At 42.5% G+C, this 15,865-nt stretch overlaps 1 protein-coding gene across 2 annotated transcripts; it reads right to left on the minus strand.

The window, feature by feature from the left end:
• Positions 1 to 817: 817 nt before the first annotated feature.
• Positions 818 to 9,507, minus strand: Cryba1 (crystallin beta A1). Of its 2 annotated transcripts, XM_048366023.1 has the most exons (6): positions 9,465 to 9,507; positions 7,905 to 7,969; positions 6,154 to 6,272; positions 4,944 to 5,085; positions 2,263 to 2,405; positions 818 to 1,102 (listed from the first exon to the last, which is right to left on the minus strand). In XM_048366023.1, exons 1-6 carry the CDS (start codon positions 9,493 to 9,495, stop codon positions 955 to 957), a joined length of 648 nt encoding a protein of 215 aa, XP_048221980.1. In that variant the 5' UTR covers positions 9,496 to 9,507; the 3' UTR covers positions 818 to 954. The 2 variants fall into 2 exon arrangements, with proteins under 2 accessions (XP_048221980.1, XP_048221981.1); XM_048366024.1 differs by lacking the exons at positions 818 to 1,102; positions 4,944 to 5,085 and having other exon boundaries at positions 2,279 to 2,405; positions 9,465 to 9,495.
• Positions 9,508 to 15,865: the final 6,358 nt, after the last annotated feature.

Genomic DNA, 15,865 nt, shown 5'->3' on the forward strand with positions numbered 1-15,865 from the left:
AGGAAGTGTCAGCTACATGATGATCTTCCTTTATTGATGTCTTAATGTTCAGTGTTTTTAAAATATAAATTACAGTCTACAACCATACTCAGATTTCCTTATTTTATCAGGAAAAAAACGAGATTTGTAGATCGAATTAAGAGACAATAAGTGTACATTGTTGAATAAAAAAACTTAAAAGCTTATGAAGTTCTTGTGTTGTCATTTTTGGTGTGATTTAAGTCTTCACTTGAAAACTTGTAGCATTGTGACATTGATAATGACTTTTCCCCAGAGGAGCAAATATACAAAGAACTTCAGTCTAAATTTTAGTATTTTTCATTCATACAGGCTATTACAGTGCTTAGAATTAATGTTTATTGAAAAAACAGCTGTGAGGGCAGCTGTCTGGCTTTTTTTTTTTTTAGAATATTAAGCCTTATGCTCTTCCAACTAAAATAAATCAAAATTTAGCTAACCATTTAAGCAACTAGAATGTTAAGCTACCAAGATTCTGGATCCATAACTAAATACTATGGCAGTAAGCATGTTGAGAAATTTCCTGTTTAGCATGTAATTGCTAATATTAGCAATAACAGCTAAGATCAAAGGAGGGAATTTATAGAGAAGGTACATAAAGCATCACTATAGAAACTTAAGATGGAATAATTGTCCTCCTGGTAACTTGCAAGGACACAAAATAATTTGAATTTGGCTTATTGGGACACCCCAGAGGCCAGCCTGGACCATATAGGGAGACGAGGTCTCCAACAAAGTGGGAGGGGGTGGTTACTGAAGTTTAACTTTACCATAAAGTGCTTTGTCTAAAGAAAGTCCACAAGAGTTTTGTTTTTTAAATGACATTTATTAGAGGTTTCAGCAGCTAACATTGGAAGCAATGTCTCAGCAGAATGGAAAACTATAGAGTGCTTAGCCAAGGTCTCATGCTTGAGGAATTCTCTTGGAGCTTTTAATCTACTGTTGGATACGGCGAATTGATTGGATCTGGGAAGTCTGGGCATGAGAACCCCACTCTCTCCAATGTTTATAATCTCCTCCATGATGATCACATTCCAAGATATACTGGTAGCCACGATATCCAGGGTACTGGTAGCAAACCCAGCTAGGAAATTGAAAGCACATTTTAAGTACCCCCAAACCTGAACCTCATTAAACTTGATGCTTTTGTGCTTAGAAAATAGCCATATGTATATATCAAGCATTGTAAACAAAAGGCCACAACTAGTTAACCTTGTGGCAGGGCATGATGGTTCTCACCTTTCAGGTACTTGGGAGGTGGATTAGTGAGATTTGCAGCAAGGTTTCAAAAAGATCCCAGCCGGGCACCAGTGTCATGCCTGTAATCCTAGCTACTCAGAAGGCTGCTCAGGCCCTGAGTCCAAGGCCCAGGACTGGCAAAAAAAAAAAAAAAAAAAAGCTGAGATCTGAGGATGGCTTGGAAGCTAGCTGGTGTGGCCAGAAAAGTACTGAGAATCTCACCTCCAGTTAACAGCTCAAAAACCACAAGTGGCACGTGGGGTAGTAGTAGAACACTAGCCTTGAGCACAAAGAGGCTAAGGGGCAGCACCCAGGCTGAGTTCAAGCCCCACAACCGACCAAAAAATAAAAATAAAAAAAACCCACTAGGCACTAGTGGTTCATGCCTGTAATCCTAACTGTGCAGGAGGTTGAGATCTGAGGATCACCATTTGAAGTGAGTATGGGCAGGAAAAGTGCAACTCCATCTCTAAATAGGCAAATGCCAGTCTGAAAGCATGAGTCAACTAGCAGAGCAAGAGAGCCAAGAGTCCTGAGTTCAAGCCCCAGTAGCAACACACAGAAAGAAAGATCCTGTCTCAATTAGGCGGGCATGGTGTAGCAAGCACATCTGTTTGTCACAACTACGCAGAAAAAAGGATCACAGTTGTTTGGTCAGAAGCAAAACCCTACTCAAAACAGTAAAGCAAAAAGATCTAGGAACATGATTTAGGTGGTAGAGCTCATGCCTAACAAATGCAAGGTCCTGAGCTCAAACCTCAGTTCCACTACAAAGAAAAATCATGAAAAACTACAAACTGTTCTACATAAGTACTTTCATAAGGAGAAAAAAGATCTAACAAGTGTTAGTACAACTTGAGGTTCAAAATAACTACAAATGTGATAAGCGTACCAGTACAATTCCAGTGTTTGAAATCTGGTATACTGTGACCATTAGTGTGTTAATATTCACAAAGCTTACACCTATAGGAATTTGAAGTGTACTTGAACTCTGCTTCCACTTACGCTCCACATTGTATCTTCATGGAACCAACTTCATTGTTGAACCAACCCATGGCTTGCAAAGAAGGATAGTCATCACAGATCTCCCACTGGCGTCCGATGAAGTTCTCTTTCTCAAAGATGGTGATCTTTGACTCCTTATGATTCTGTAACTCAAAGTACTGTTAGTGTTATTACCTTTTGGTTCTTGGCATGTTTTTCAAGATTAAAATGCTTTGTAGTCTACAAGAAAGTACACGGGTAACTGGGAATATGGCCTAATAGCAAATGTGCTTGCCTCACATACATGAAGCCCTGGGTTCGTTCAATTCCTAAGCACTACATATATAGAAAAGGCCAGAAGGCCAGAAGTGGTGCTCTGGCTCAAGTGGCAGAGTGCTAGCCTTGAGCAAAAGGAAGCCAGGGACAATGCTCAGGCCCTGAGTTCAAGACCCAGGATTGGCAAAAAAAAAAAAAAAATAATAATAATAATAATAAAAGTACATGGCTGCTAATTTAAAAGATTCAGGTAATTCATGATATATTGTATACATGGGTAGAAATGTCAAAATGAAACATCTTTGGGCAACTGATGTATGTTAGATTGAGGTAATACAGGGATTTTTTTTAAGAAAAACAATCCTGAGCTGGGAATATGGCCTAGTGGCAAGAGTGCTTGCCTCGTATACATGAAGGCCTGGGTTCGATTCCTCAGCACCACGTATATAGAAAATGGCTAGAAGTGGCGCTATGACTCAAGTGGCAGAGTGCTAGCCTTGAGCAAAAAGAAGCCAAGGACAGTGCTCAGGCCCTGAGTTCAAGGCCCAAGACTGGCAAAATAAAAAATAAAGAAAAACCTGTTAAAATAGTAAAATCCTGATTAAATATTTTGTGACAATGTCTACTAATGTAGAAACTATCTCACAAAGTAATACAAGAAGTAAGCCATACATACATCTATGTGTGTGTTGGAAATAACATTCATTAAGAATATGATAAGCGTTAAAAGGGCAGAGACTAATCTGGGCAAAACTAATCTTGATATAGAATCTTGGTATATCGAATAAAAAGTAATGGTGGAGGGGGGAGGGGGGAATGAGGGACGAGGTAACAAACAGTACAAGAAATGTATTCAATGCCTAACGTATGAAACTAATCTTTCTGTACATCAGTTTGATAATAAAATTTTTTTAAAAAAGTAATGGTGGAGCTATTGATCTGAAAACAGCATCAGGATTTTATGGAGTGATGACATTGTTCTGTATGTAGTTAGGGTGTTGGTTAAAACTAATGAAAGTGTACACTTGGCATTTTATTATATATGTTAGTTATACATTCAAGTGAAAAAAATGCCATCAAACCACAGATAGGAAATTACTGTTAGGCTTGGAAGATGAAATCATTAATAACTAAAATGAGACAAGCACAAATTATGGAAAGTATTTGGCAAATGTCTCACCTAGTCCTCACTCCCAATAATAGGAATCATTTTCAACGCATCTCTGAAGGTTGTCTTTTTAAAATTATTATCTTTTTAAGTGTTGAGGCTGGGTGCCTCACATCTGTATTCCCAGATATTCAAAATGCTGAGATCCAAAGAATCATGATTTGAGGATAGTCTGGACAGAAAAGTCCAAGACTCCATCTCTCAACCACCAAAAGGCAGGAGAGTATGGCCAAAATGGTAGAGTGCCAAAAATTTCAGGAACAGTGCCCAGTGAGCTCAAGCCCCAGGACCAGTACAGAGAGAGATGAGGGGGAGGGAGGGAGCAGGAGGGAGAGATTTTGGGTTTAAGCTCTGGCCTTAGGGGGAAATTTTTTTTGTGTGTGTGAAAGGGTTTTGCTATGTAGTCCAGGTTGGCCTTGAACTCATGATTCTCAAGCCTCAGCTTCTTGAATGCTGGAGTTTCAGGTGTATGCCGGAGTTTCAGGTGTATGCCTATATACCCAGTTCTTTCTTCCTTGTTAGCAGCTTACATTAGTTAATACAGAACACTCAGCTCTTTCAAAGCTTTGCAACTTTACCATTGCCTTGTTGAAGAATACATTGGGTTACAAACAAGAAGACAATTATGAAGATGAAGGTAGGAAATACTGGAAGACTTGCCTATTTCTTTGGTTGCTCCCACTTCACTTTATTGAAGTTACTTAAATATCTTGTTCCCCTTTTGGGGGCAGTATTCAGGGCAGTTCTCAGCACTTAAGGGCTCTACCACTTGAGCCATGTCTCCAGCTCTTTTTGTTTTGAGGTTATTTTTCAATTAGGGTCTCTCTGTCTCTGTCTCTGTCTGTCTGCCTGCCCCCCCCCCCATCCCTGCCAGCCTAGACTGCAATCACCTGCCATCACCTCACCTTCATGCCTGGTGCCTTTCTCTGTTTCTGTGGTAAAATGTTAACATAGATTGAAATTTAACTAGCCAAAGATTTACTCTGTCCTACATGGTAAGTCTTCCCCTGGTTGTCCTATAGCACTTTTGACTGTTCTCTTGAGTATGTGCTTCCTGCTACCTGTAAGAAAATCCATATTTTCAGTTTAGGAAAATACTACCTAGTGGCAAACAATTAATGACAGACTTCAAGAAAAAGAACAATTTTGTGCTTTTTCTTTTGTACTTTCATCCTCCCTGCCACATCCAGCATAACTGAAGAGTTTGCACCTTCTTTTGCCCCATCCCCATGTACAGAAGTAGAACTTTCAAACTCACAGCTGAACAGATGGGGCGGAAGGACATGAGACGCTCAATGTGGTAGGCGTTGCTCCCACTCCAGGCATCCCAGCGAGGGTATTCTCCTCTCTCCAGAATAAACTGTTGCCCACAGAAGCTGGTATGTTCATAACCAATCCAGCTGCCAAAGACAGTGGTGTTCAGTCATGGTGTTCAAAGCCTATGACCTAAGGGGGAGCCGGCTATTTGACAGTGTTCTCTCTGCCTGTTCTATCTGTCGCTGTCTCTCTGTCTCTGTCTCTCTGTCTCTCTCTGTCTCTCTGTCTCTCTCTCTCTCTCTGTCTCTTTATTTTCCTTTCTTTTTCTTGCCAGGCCAGGGGCTTGGACTCAGGGCCTGAGCACTGTCCCTGGCTTCTTTTTGCTCAAGACTAGCACTGTACTTCTTGAGCCACAGTGCCTCTTCTGGCTTTTTCTGTGTATGTGGTGCTAGGAAATCAAAGCCAGGGCTTCATGCTTGCTAGCAAGCACTCAACCATTAAGCCATATTCCCAAACCCTCTGCCTGTTTTCTATAGGCAAGAAAAACAGGAGTGTTCTGTGGCTGTTCTGAAAGAATCCTAGGTAGAATTAAGGCTCCAAACGCACAAATCTGATTAGTGTAACTGCCTCACCCCACTGAAATTATATATATGTGTGTGTGTGTGTATATATGCATATATAAAAATTTAAACAATTTTATGATTATTATATATTAAAATTCTTATGCATAGAAATTTATCAGAAATTAAAATTATGTATTTTTTTATTAGTCTTTTGCCTTGAACTGAGGGCCTAGGCACTGTCACTGAGCTCTTTTGCTTAAGGCTGTTACTTTGAGCCACAGTGTCACTTCTGATTTTCTGGTGGATAATTGGAGATAAGAATCTCAGGGACTTTCTTGCCTGCGCTGGCTTCAAACCATGATCCTCAGATCTCAGCCTCCTCAGTAGTTGGGATTACAGGTGTGACCCACCAGTGCCTGGCTAGAATTTATGTTTAACTCCCAAGTTTCATACCAAGAACTTCAAAAACCTCATGTCCCTTAGCATTACTCAATTACATTGAGTAATTTCATTATGAGATTATTTCAGAAATGAGGCTCTCTCCAAGAAATGATTAAGGTCCCCAGAACATCTTCCTCCATCCCCACCCATATATCTAAAGGGACCTGGAATTAAGAAGGCTGAGATTTAGCCAAGGTCCATACTCACGCGCCACATTCCACTTTGAGAGATCGTACATTATCAAAACTGCGCTCAGCGACATTTGGGCAGGAGCTGGTGAATTCCATCCTCTTGCCCTGGAAGTTCTCCTGGTCATAGATGGTTATCTGGAATGGGATTAAATAGTGCAAGAAAGGTAGAACCTAGTACAGCAAAAAGAGCAGAGACTAGGTTAACAGCTTAACTTACATCTACCTTGTGTTTTTCATCATCAGCTGTGGTCCCAAGAATTTATTTTTCTTTCTTTTTTTGTGGGGGGGGCCCTGTCTTGGGCCTGGGCATTGTTCCTGGACTCCTTTTTCTGAATGCTACACTCTACCACTTGAGCCACAGTGCCACTTACAGCTTTTTCTGTGATTAATTGGAGATAAGAGTCTCAAGGACTTTTCTGTCTGGGATAGCTTTGAACCATGATCCTCAGATCTCAGCCTCTAGTAGCTAGGATTACAGGGATGAGCCACTGACACCCAGCTCCAAAAATATTGATATAGACATTCAGTCAATATAAACAGTACAAAAGTGTTCAAATTAATGCCATTGGCTGGTGGCATCTGCATGCTCAGGCTAGGGGTTAAGATCTTGGGGAACTGGTTTATAATAGAAATAACCACCAGGGGTGATGATCAGCCCAGTGGATAAAGTGCTTGTGGGCTGTAATTACATCAAGCCTCCTCCATATGTATCCCAGAAACTCCGGAGTTTTTTTTTTCTTTGCAGCTTCAGTCACATTCAGTGTTATGCTAACCCTTTTACACTTCTTTTGTCAGTCATGAGGCTTGAACTGTGGGCCTGGATGCTGTCCCTAAGCTCTTCAGCTCGAGGCTAGTGCTCTACTACTTGAGCCACAGCACCATTTTTGGTTTTTCTGGTAATTAATTGGAGAGAAGAGTCTCACGGCCTTTTCTGCCTGGGCTGGCTTTGAACCGTGATCCTCAGATCTCAGCTTCCTGAGTAGCTAGGATTACAAGCATGAGCCACCGGTACCCAGCTACTCCTACACTTCTTTATTTAGAATTTGACTCTTCAGGGCTGGGAATGTGGCCTAGTTGTAGAGTGCTTGCCTCATATATGTGAAGCCCTGGGTTCGATTCCTCAGCACCACATAAACAGAAAAAAACCGAAGTGGCATGTGGCTCAAGAGGTAGAGTGCTAGCCTTGAGCAAAAAGAAGCCAGGGACAGTGCTCAGGCCCTGAGTTCAAGCCCCAGGACTGGCAACCAAAACAAAACAAAAAAGAATTTGACTCTTCAATCTGGCAAGAGGACAATTTGAAAAGCTGAGAACTAGCCTCAGAGGTGACCAAGGCAGAAGGTAAAGTTGGTTGAAGAAGCAGAGGAAGGCATGGAAAACAGCCACTTCTACCAGGTTAACCAACTTCAGTCAGAATCAGGACACCTGGGTACTATGACTTGGAACTAAATCTCTTCTTTTGGGAACCTCAGTTTCTCCATAGGAGTAATTCCCTATTGGGTTTCTCTATTTTAAAAATGACTTTTATCATTGTGGAGGGGAATCAACCAAGGAAATTACTATTACTTTCCCACCTATGACAGTTTCCAGATTATCCTTCTGACAGATTCTTCAACAGTGTCTGTAGGGTAGACCCTTCCCTTCCACACTAGTGTTTACTGCTCGGCTCTCAACTCATGGCCGGCACAACCCTGGTGTCTGCTCTATGACAGCATCTCACCCCTGCTCTGCCCTAGTCCCCTGTTTTCCGTGCGATCAGGATGGGCTTACCTTCCATGGTCCCAAGGACCCTGGCATAGGGTTGGTCTGAGCCATCTTGGTGGTTGGAAGAGTTTCTGAAAGACAGAACACACACCAGTGATGTGCCTTCTAGGGTAGGAAAGAGACGAGAGAGCACGGGGAAAGGAAAACAGGCTTCAAGTTCAATAGACTTTGGTGGGATCCCAACCTGTGGCTGATTACCTGAGCTGCAAGTTTTCCATTGGTAAAGCTTCTGCATGCAGTCACTATAATGATTAGAAGCAATAATACACTGCAGCCACCCACCTTGATTGTTTAGTACTCATCACAATATTGATCTGGGTTCCTACTGACTAGGTTCTGACAGGATCCTCAATAGTAGGGCCTAGGATTTTTGGGTGATCTGTAGAGCACCGTGTCATACTTACATGGAGATGGGGATATTGAAAAGGACTTATTGAAGGAAAATGAAGAGTATAATAATAACAACTAACATGTAACAATAACTCACTCAATGTCAAGCCCTATTCTAAATGTTTTACATGCACAAAAAGCCTTTGAGGTAAATGCCATCATTATTCTCATTTTACAGATATGGCTACTGATGGACATGTAGGTTTTGTAAACTCTACCATCTTAGGTAGATTGCAAGATGGATGAATAAAGCAAGGAAGGATAGGAAAAGGGGAGGGGAAAAAAGAGAAAGGGAAGGCAGAATGACAGGCAGGTATGCACAGATTTCTTGATTCAAGAAAGATATTCATGGCTAGTGTCAGGCCCAGGAATTAATGCATGTAAACTTGTATTTCTTTTTTTTTCTCTTCACCTTCCTTTCCCTTCCCTTCCCTCCTTCCTTCCCCTCTGTCTTTCTGTCTTTCTTCTCTTTCTTCCTTTCTTTCTTTCCTTCTTTCTTCCTTTCTTTCTCTTTCTTTCTTTCTCTTTCTTCCTTCCTTCCTTCCTTCCTTCCTTCCTTCCTTTCTTTCTTTCTTCCTTTCTTTCTTTCTTTCTTTCCTTCTTTCCTTCTTTCCTCCTTTCTTTCTTTTTCTTCTTTCTGACTTGCTTTCCTAATCCTGGTGCTTGAACTCAGGAAGGCTGAGGTGCTGTCTCTGAGCTTTTGTGCTCAAGGCTAGCAACTCTCCCACTTTGAGCCACAGTTCCATTTCCAGCTTTTTTGGGGGGAAGTTAATTGGAGTCTCATGAGATTTCCTACCCAGGCTGGCTTTGAACTACAGTCCTCAGACTTAAGCCTCTTGAGGAGCAAAGACTTACAAGTGTAAGCTACTGGTACCAGCTTCGTATTTCTTTCTCTTCTGAGCTTCTGATATTCTTGCCTTGTCCCTGTGTCCAGTGTCTGCTCCTCTCTTGCTGGCCCTTCCCACAGTCATAGTTTCCAGGGCAGTGGTTATATAGGTGACTCTTCTTACTGTGTCAAGAGGAAGCTAAATTCCTACTCCCAGTCCTATACTCTTCTCCAGCTACTTTCAAAGGCTCTGGCCTCTAGGCAGGAAAACTAGGCCTTCTCCTGCATGTTTTTCTTTAGGGGGAAGAAGAAAGATGGCAAAGGTAAGGACACCCTCAGGCCTTACTCACCCAGCTCCCGCTGCACAGTCTGGGTCTCCATCTGGTGCTACTTCCTCTGTGGACCCCCTCTTTATAGTCCTATAACCCATGGCTGATGGCCTGGTCAGCACTTTGCTTTCCCTCTCCCTTTGTTTCCCTTGATCCCAAGAGCTTTGGTGGCTCAGCCTACTAGGCAGGCATCCCTCAGGCCTTTGTTTAAACCAGGGTTACAGAAGTACAGAGAGGCCCACTGCTTGGGCTAGGGTGCCTATTGCAGGCTGTGGCTATGTGGTATTCATCTGAGATGGTTGCTGAGGACAGGAGGTCTTTGCAATGAATATTTGTTCCCTGTCCTTCTCCCAGGTCCTCAAGTCACCCCAGGACTTTTATGACATCTTGGGTGGTCCTATCAAATACATCACCTTATTTCCATATATACATTTCCTAATTTCTTTTTTCCCCCCAATTCTGAGGTTTAAACTCAGAGCCTTGTGCTCTTGCTTAGCGGTTTTTGTTTGTTTTGTTTGCTCAAGGCTGGCACACTGCTACTTGATCCATTTTTTTTTTTTTTGCCAGTCCTGGGCTTGAACTCAGGGCCTGAGCACTGTCCCTGGCTTTTTCTTTCTTTGCTCAAGGCCAGCACTTTGCCACTTGAGCCACAGCGCTACTTCTGGCCTTTTTCTGTTTATGTGGTGCTGAGGAATCAAACCCAGGGCTTCATGTATAGGAGGCAAACACTATTGCCACTAGGCCATATTCCCAGCCTTGCCTCCAGCTTTTTTGCTGGTTAATTGGAGACAAGAATTTCTTAGATTTGTTTATCCAGGCTGGCTGGCTTTTGAACCATGATTCTCAGATTTCAGCCCCAAGTAGCTAGAATTACAGGTGTGGGCCATCAGCACACAGCTGATATACATTTCTTGTTTAAAAATAATGAGAGGGGGCTGGGAATATGGCCTAGTGGCAAGAGCGCTTGCCTCCTACACATGAAGCTCTTGGTTGGATTCCCCAGCACCACATATATGGAAAACGGCCAGAAGGGGCGCTGTAGCTCAGGTGGCAGAGTGCTAGCCTTGAGCAGGAAGAAGCCAGGGACAGTGCTCAGGCCCTGAGTCCAAGGCCCAGGACTGGCCAAAAATAAATAAATAAATAAATAAATAATAAAAATAATAAAATAAAAATAATGAGAGGGTTATTAATATTCTGAACTTCATTGAGAAAAGATAAATGACTCACTGTGTTATTGAAAATATTCTACTATAGCTATATGTAACTAAGATCTGAATTCAATTACTATTAACTAGGAGACATGAGTCTCACTGTAGCTATTTTATTAAATACTCATTTTAATGTTGCAGTTTGCTTTTAAAAATTTGGAGCCGTTGAACCTTCTGTGGTTTTTTAAATGTATTGTTTTAGGCTTGAGAAAAAAAATCTCACAAGCCCAAGATATGCCAATAATACCCTAAATGGGCAAAATGACTTCTCTCTCTCAATTTCAGGCAGTTGGGGAGGATTGGGTATGGGGGATGGTGGGCCTCAGTAGGGGTCTTGAAGAGGACAATGCAATCAATGTGCTACTCAAGTCACAGTTACCAGGAAAAGCAAGAGGGCAGAAGGGTGAGGAGGACTCTGAATCAGTCAGACGTGGGTCCAAATCCCAGTTCCCCTTGCTAGGTGACTTTGGGCAAGTCACTGAACCTCAGTAAAGATTAGAGCTATCTCATAAGTTGTAGGTCCATGGTTCTCATTCCTTACCTCGCTCTCTTCCCAGTAGCAGACACTAGGAAATCATACCTTGGAGCACCTTGGAGACAGGAAGAAAGTTCTCTTAAAGCCAGGTACTGGTGGCTCACATCTGCAATCCTAGCTACTCAGGACATTGCAATCTGAGGACTGAGGTACAAAGCCAGTCCAGGAAGACAAACCCAAGAGACCCTTACTTCCAACAAACCATCAAAAAGCCAGAAATGGAGCTGTGGTAGAGTGCCAGCCTTGAGAGAAAAAGCTAAGGAAGAATACAAGGCCCTGTGTTCAAGCCCTAATACCAACACAGAGGGGAGAAGGAAGGGAGGGAGACCGAGAGAGAGAGAGTGAAGAAGAGAGGAAAAAAGAAAGAAAAAGGAAGAATGCTCTTCCAGTTTACTCCAGCCTATACCTCAAGTTTCATCAGAGCCCTTTTTCTCTCAGAGCCAAATCAGGGGACACAGATATGTATGTATATTTAGATAGGACATTCTAAGCATACAAGTCTGATGCTAAGATCAGCACACCACCCTTTCAAGGATGTTACTGCTGCCTTGATTAATTGCCAAAGCCTGAAATAATGTCTAGCAAGAGACTAAGTTGCCTGGGACCTTGTCTAGCTCAGCCCCCTGGTGGCAGTGAAATACTTGCTGTTCATAGCTGATGGTTCTCCCTTTTCTTTCTCTTCCTTCTACTTTGCTTCTCCCCAAAACTGGGGTAGGGAAATGGTTTTTTTGATCACTGTTCAGTCATTGATAACCTATTCACTACCCAGTTCCTAGGCTATCTATGGACTTTAGGTAGCTTTATAATGTGGCACACTACACTACTCCAGTTCCTACGTTGACCATGCTGTAGAAATTTCTTTATAAACTATATACATATATTACGCTTCAAAGAGGGGATAATAAAGCACTTAGAACTCAAGTACAGGACAAAAAAGTTTACAGTATATTTTTCTATACTCTTTGAACCTCAAGAACATATTTCTTTTTGTGTATGTGCCCGTACTGGGGCTTGAACTCTGAGGGTCTCTAGCTCTCACTTGGCTTTTTCTCTACCACTTGAGCCACACACAGCATCCCTTTTGGCTTTTTGATGGTTAATTAGAAATAATAGTCTCATAGCTTTATGCTCAAGTTGACTTTGAACTACAGCCTCAGATCTCATCCTTTTGAGTTGTTAGGATTACAGGTGTGAGCCAACAGCATCTGGCTCTTTTTCTTTTTCTAATAGGTCCACGTTTTATTGATCCAAACGCTTCTTTAAAATTTTTTTTTGGGGGGCTGGGAATATAGCCAATTGTTAGAGTGCTTGCCTTGTATACATGAAACTCTGAGTTCAGTTCCTCAGCACCACATAAACAGAAAAAGCCAGAAGTGGCACTGGGGCTCAAGTGGCAGAGTAGCTGGCCTTGAACAAAAAGAAGCCAGGGACAGTGCTCAGGCCCTGAGTTCAAGGCCCAGGACTAGCAAAAAAAATTTGTTTTCTTTTTTACTTTATTGTTATTATAAATGTAATGTACAGGAAGCAGTGCTGTGGCTCAGTCATAGAACACAGGCCTTCAGCAAAAAAGCGCAGACAGGGCCAGGCCCTGAGTTCAAGCCCCATGACCAAACAAACAAACAAATGTGATATACAGAGATTACAGTTACATAAGTCAGGCATTATTTTGTTTAAGAACATATTTTCTATGAAAATAAATTATTTTTGAAAGTAAATAAACAATTACTTCGACTAGCTCCCATTCTCTATGAGGGCAAGGCCTCATCTTCCTTCAATGGTATAATGTCAACCCTAAGCATAGTTCCTAGCTTGATAAATTTATTTTGTGAGAGTGAGCAATAAAATGAATAGGTTGCGTGACTCTGGGAGTACAGAGGTGACTGTGGTACATTTCTTACTGCTCCAAGCCCCCTTCTCAGTATGGCAGCTCACCCCAGCTACAATGGGCCTGCTTGTTCTTCACATGCTTTAAAGCAGCATTTTATGTGGAGGCTTTACACTCTACTGAATTATTGATAGACCATAGACTTATTCAAATAATTTATCATTTTTGTTGTCAAATGGGGCTTTTACCCCATGCCAGTGACTTATGCCTATAATCTTAAATACTCATAGGGCTGAAAGCGGAGATTCAAAGCCAGTTTGGGCAGAAAAGTCCATGAAATTCTATCTCCAATTAGCCAGCAAAAAGCTGGAAGTGGAGCTGTGGCTGAAGTGAAAAAGTGCCAGCCTTGAGCAAAAAGCTCAAAAATAACTTTATTTTTAGAGAAAAAAAAATTTTTTAACCAGTCCTGGGACTTGGACTCAGAGCCTGAGCACTATCCCGGGCTTTTTGCTCAAGGCTAGCACTCTACCACTTAAGCCACAACACCATTTCCGGCTTTTACTATATATGTGGTGCTGAGGAAGCTAACCTAGGGCTTCATATATGTGAGGCAAGCACTCCACCAATAGGCCATATTTTCACCCCTAGAAAAATATTTTTAAACAATTTTATTAACATATACAAATTGTATGAAGAAAGGATTAGAAAATATATTCTAAAGAAAGCTAAGGGACAGCCTGGCACTGGTGGCTGACACCTGTAATCCTAGCTACTCAGGAGGCTGAGATCTGAGGATCGCAGTTCAAAGCCAGCCTGGGCAAGAAAGTCCATGAGACTCTTATCTTCAATTTACCACCAGAAAAACTGGAAGTGGTGCTGTGGCTGAAAGTGGTAGGGTGCTAGCCTTGAGTGAAAAAGCTCAGGAACAATACACAGGTGCTGAGTTCAAGCTCCACAATGGACCAAAAAACAAACAAAAAAACAACCCTCAGAGACAGCACCCAGACCTGGAGTTTAAGCCCAGTACTGGCATGTGCCCATGCGTGCCCATGCATTTGCATGCACACGTGCTTGCACACACACACACACACACACACACACACACACACACACACACACACACACACTGAATATAATTTTAACCAAGTCCTAAAGGATTTCCTCTCTGACATTGGAAGCTGCTTCTTCTGCCCACACTGATCATTGGCCTTAGAGCTCCAGGCCCCGTCTTCTTCCATGAAAAGTTAGGGCAAGGCTTGCTGAAGGAGTGGGTATGAAGCGTCACCAGTTATCTCTTTGCCCAAACTGGGGTATGATGAAAGATGAACAGGAGGGATCTAAACCCAGTGGAAGTAGATAATTGGAATACCCATTTTACAGATGAGTAATCTTAGGTTCTGAGAGGTGAACACTATGCCAGGAAACCCAGGAGCCACTTCAGTGTGCATTTGTTTATCTGACTCTCATGCGTGAAGCAGGGTGATAATTCCTACCTTACTTACTGCAGTCAGAAGAAAGAAGATAAAGGGGAGAGCTCAGGAAATGAACTGCTTTATTGATTGTGCCAAATCAGATACCATCTTGTGCTAGATTCTCAGAGAAACAAGTAGGAGCAAGCTGCAATGAGTTTAGAAAAACTTGCCTTTGAAATTGGAAATTTGTTTTTTTTCTTTCCAATATTTTCCATTATTTAATTTTAGCAGCATATTCCATTAGTCTAGCCTCCCTTTCCTCTTCCTTCCATTCTGTGTGTGTGTGTGCGCACACGTTGGTACTGGGGCTTGAACTCAGGTCCTGAATGCTATCCCTGAGCTTTTTCACTCAAGGCTGGCTCTCTGTCATTTGATCCACACCTCTATTTCCAGCTTTGGGGTGGTTAATTAGAGATAAGAGCCTCATGAACTTTCCTGCCTGGCTGGCTTTGAACATCAGTTCTCATATCTCAGCCTCCTGAGTAGCTAGGATTGCAAGTGTGAGCCCCAGCACTTGGATCTCTCTTTCATTTTTACAGTTCTAGCTGGGAATATGGCCTAGTGGTAAAGTGCTCGCCTCATATACATGAAGCCCTGGGTTTGATTCCTCAGCATCACATATACAGAAAAAGCTGGAAGTGCTGCTGTGGTTCAAGTGGTAGAATGCTAGCCTTGAGCAAAAAGAAGCCAGGGACAGTGCTCAGGCCCTGAGTTCAAGCCCCAGGACTGGCAAAAAAAAAATAGTAGAGATTACTTAAACTACTCATTTTTACAGTGCTAGAATTGAACCTAAGGCTCTGTGTATACTGGGCATGTGCTCCACTACTCAGCTAAACCCTAGCCCTTGAAGGTCTACTGGGGACATGGATTGTGAACCACATAGTCATTGGCCAGGCTGTGGGCAGCTAGCTGTCTGTCCAGTGGACTGCACTGTTAGATTTAGATGACTGACATCAGGTGAACATGATTACCTGCCAAATGTAACTTGGGCAGTTTGACTCTCAGGCTTCCTAACACAAAGGCACATGCCAAGGATGGCTCAATAGAAACATACAGGTGGTGTGGACCCCTTGGCTTTGCCTGGGCCCAGGCAAAGGGGGTAGGGGGTGAGGTCATGGGACCAGGGGAGCCCTTGGACTCAGCACTTTGTGGTGAGCACACAATGGGGCCAGCCAGGCGGCTGAGCAGCACTTTTGTTGTTTGGGAATAAGCAGGATGGGTACAAAGCAAAGGACCCAGTCAGCTTTCAGCCAGTCTCCCTCCCCCACAAGGGCCTGTGTCTGGGGAACCTTTTATGCTCAGTCCCTTTCTACTTCTTTAAATAGGCAGGAGAGCTGGGGCCTGGCTAGTCTTAAAAAGGCAAACACTGAGGGAAAACTTGG

Source organism: Perognathus longimembris, chromosome 17 (genome assembly GCF_023159225.1).
Source record: "Perognathus longimembris pacificus isolate PPM17 chromosome 17, ASM2315922v1, whole genome shotgun sequence".
Classification (NCBI taxonomy): Eukaryota; Metazoa; Chordata; class Mammalia; order Rodentia; family Heteromyidae; genus Perognathus; species Perognathus longimembris.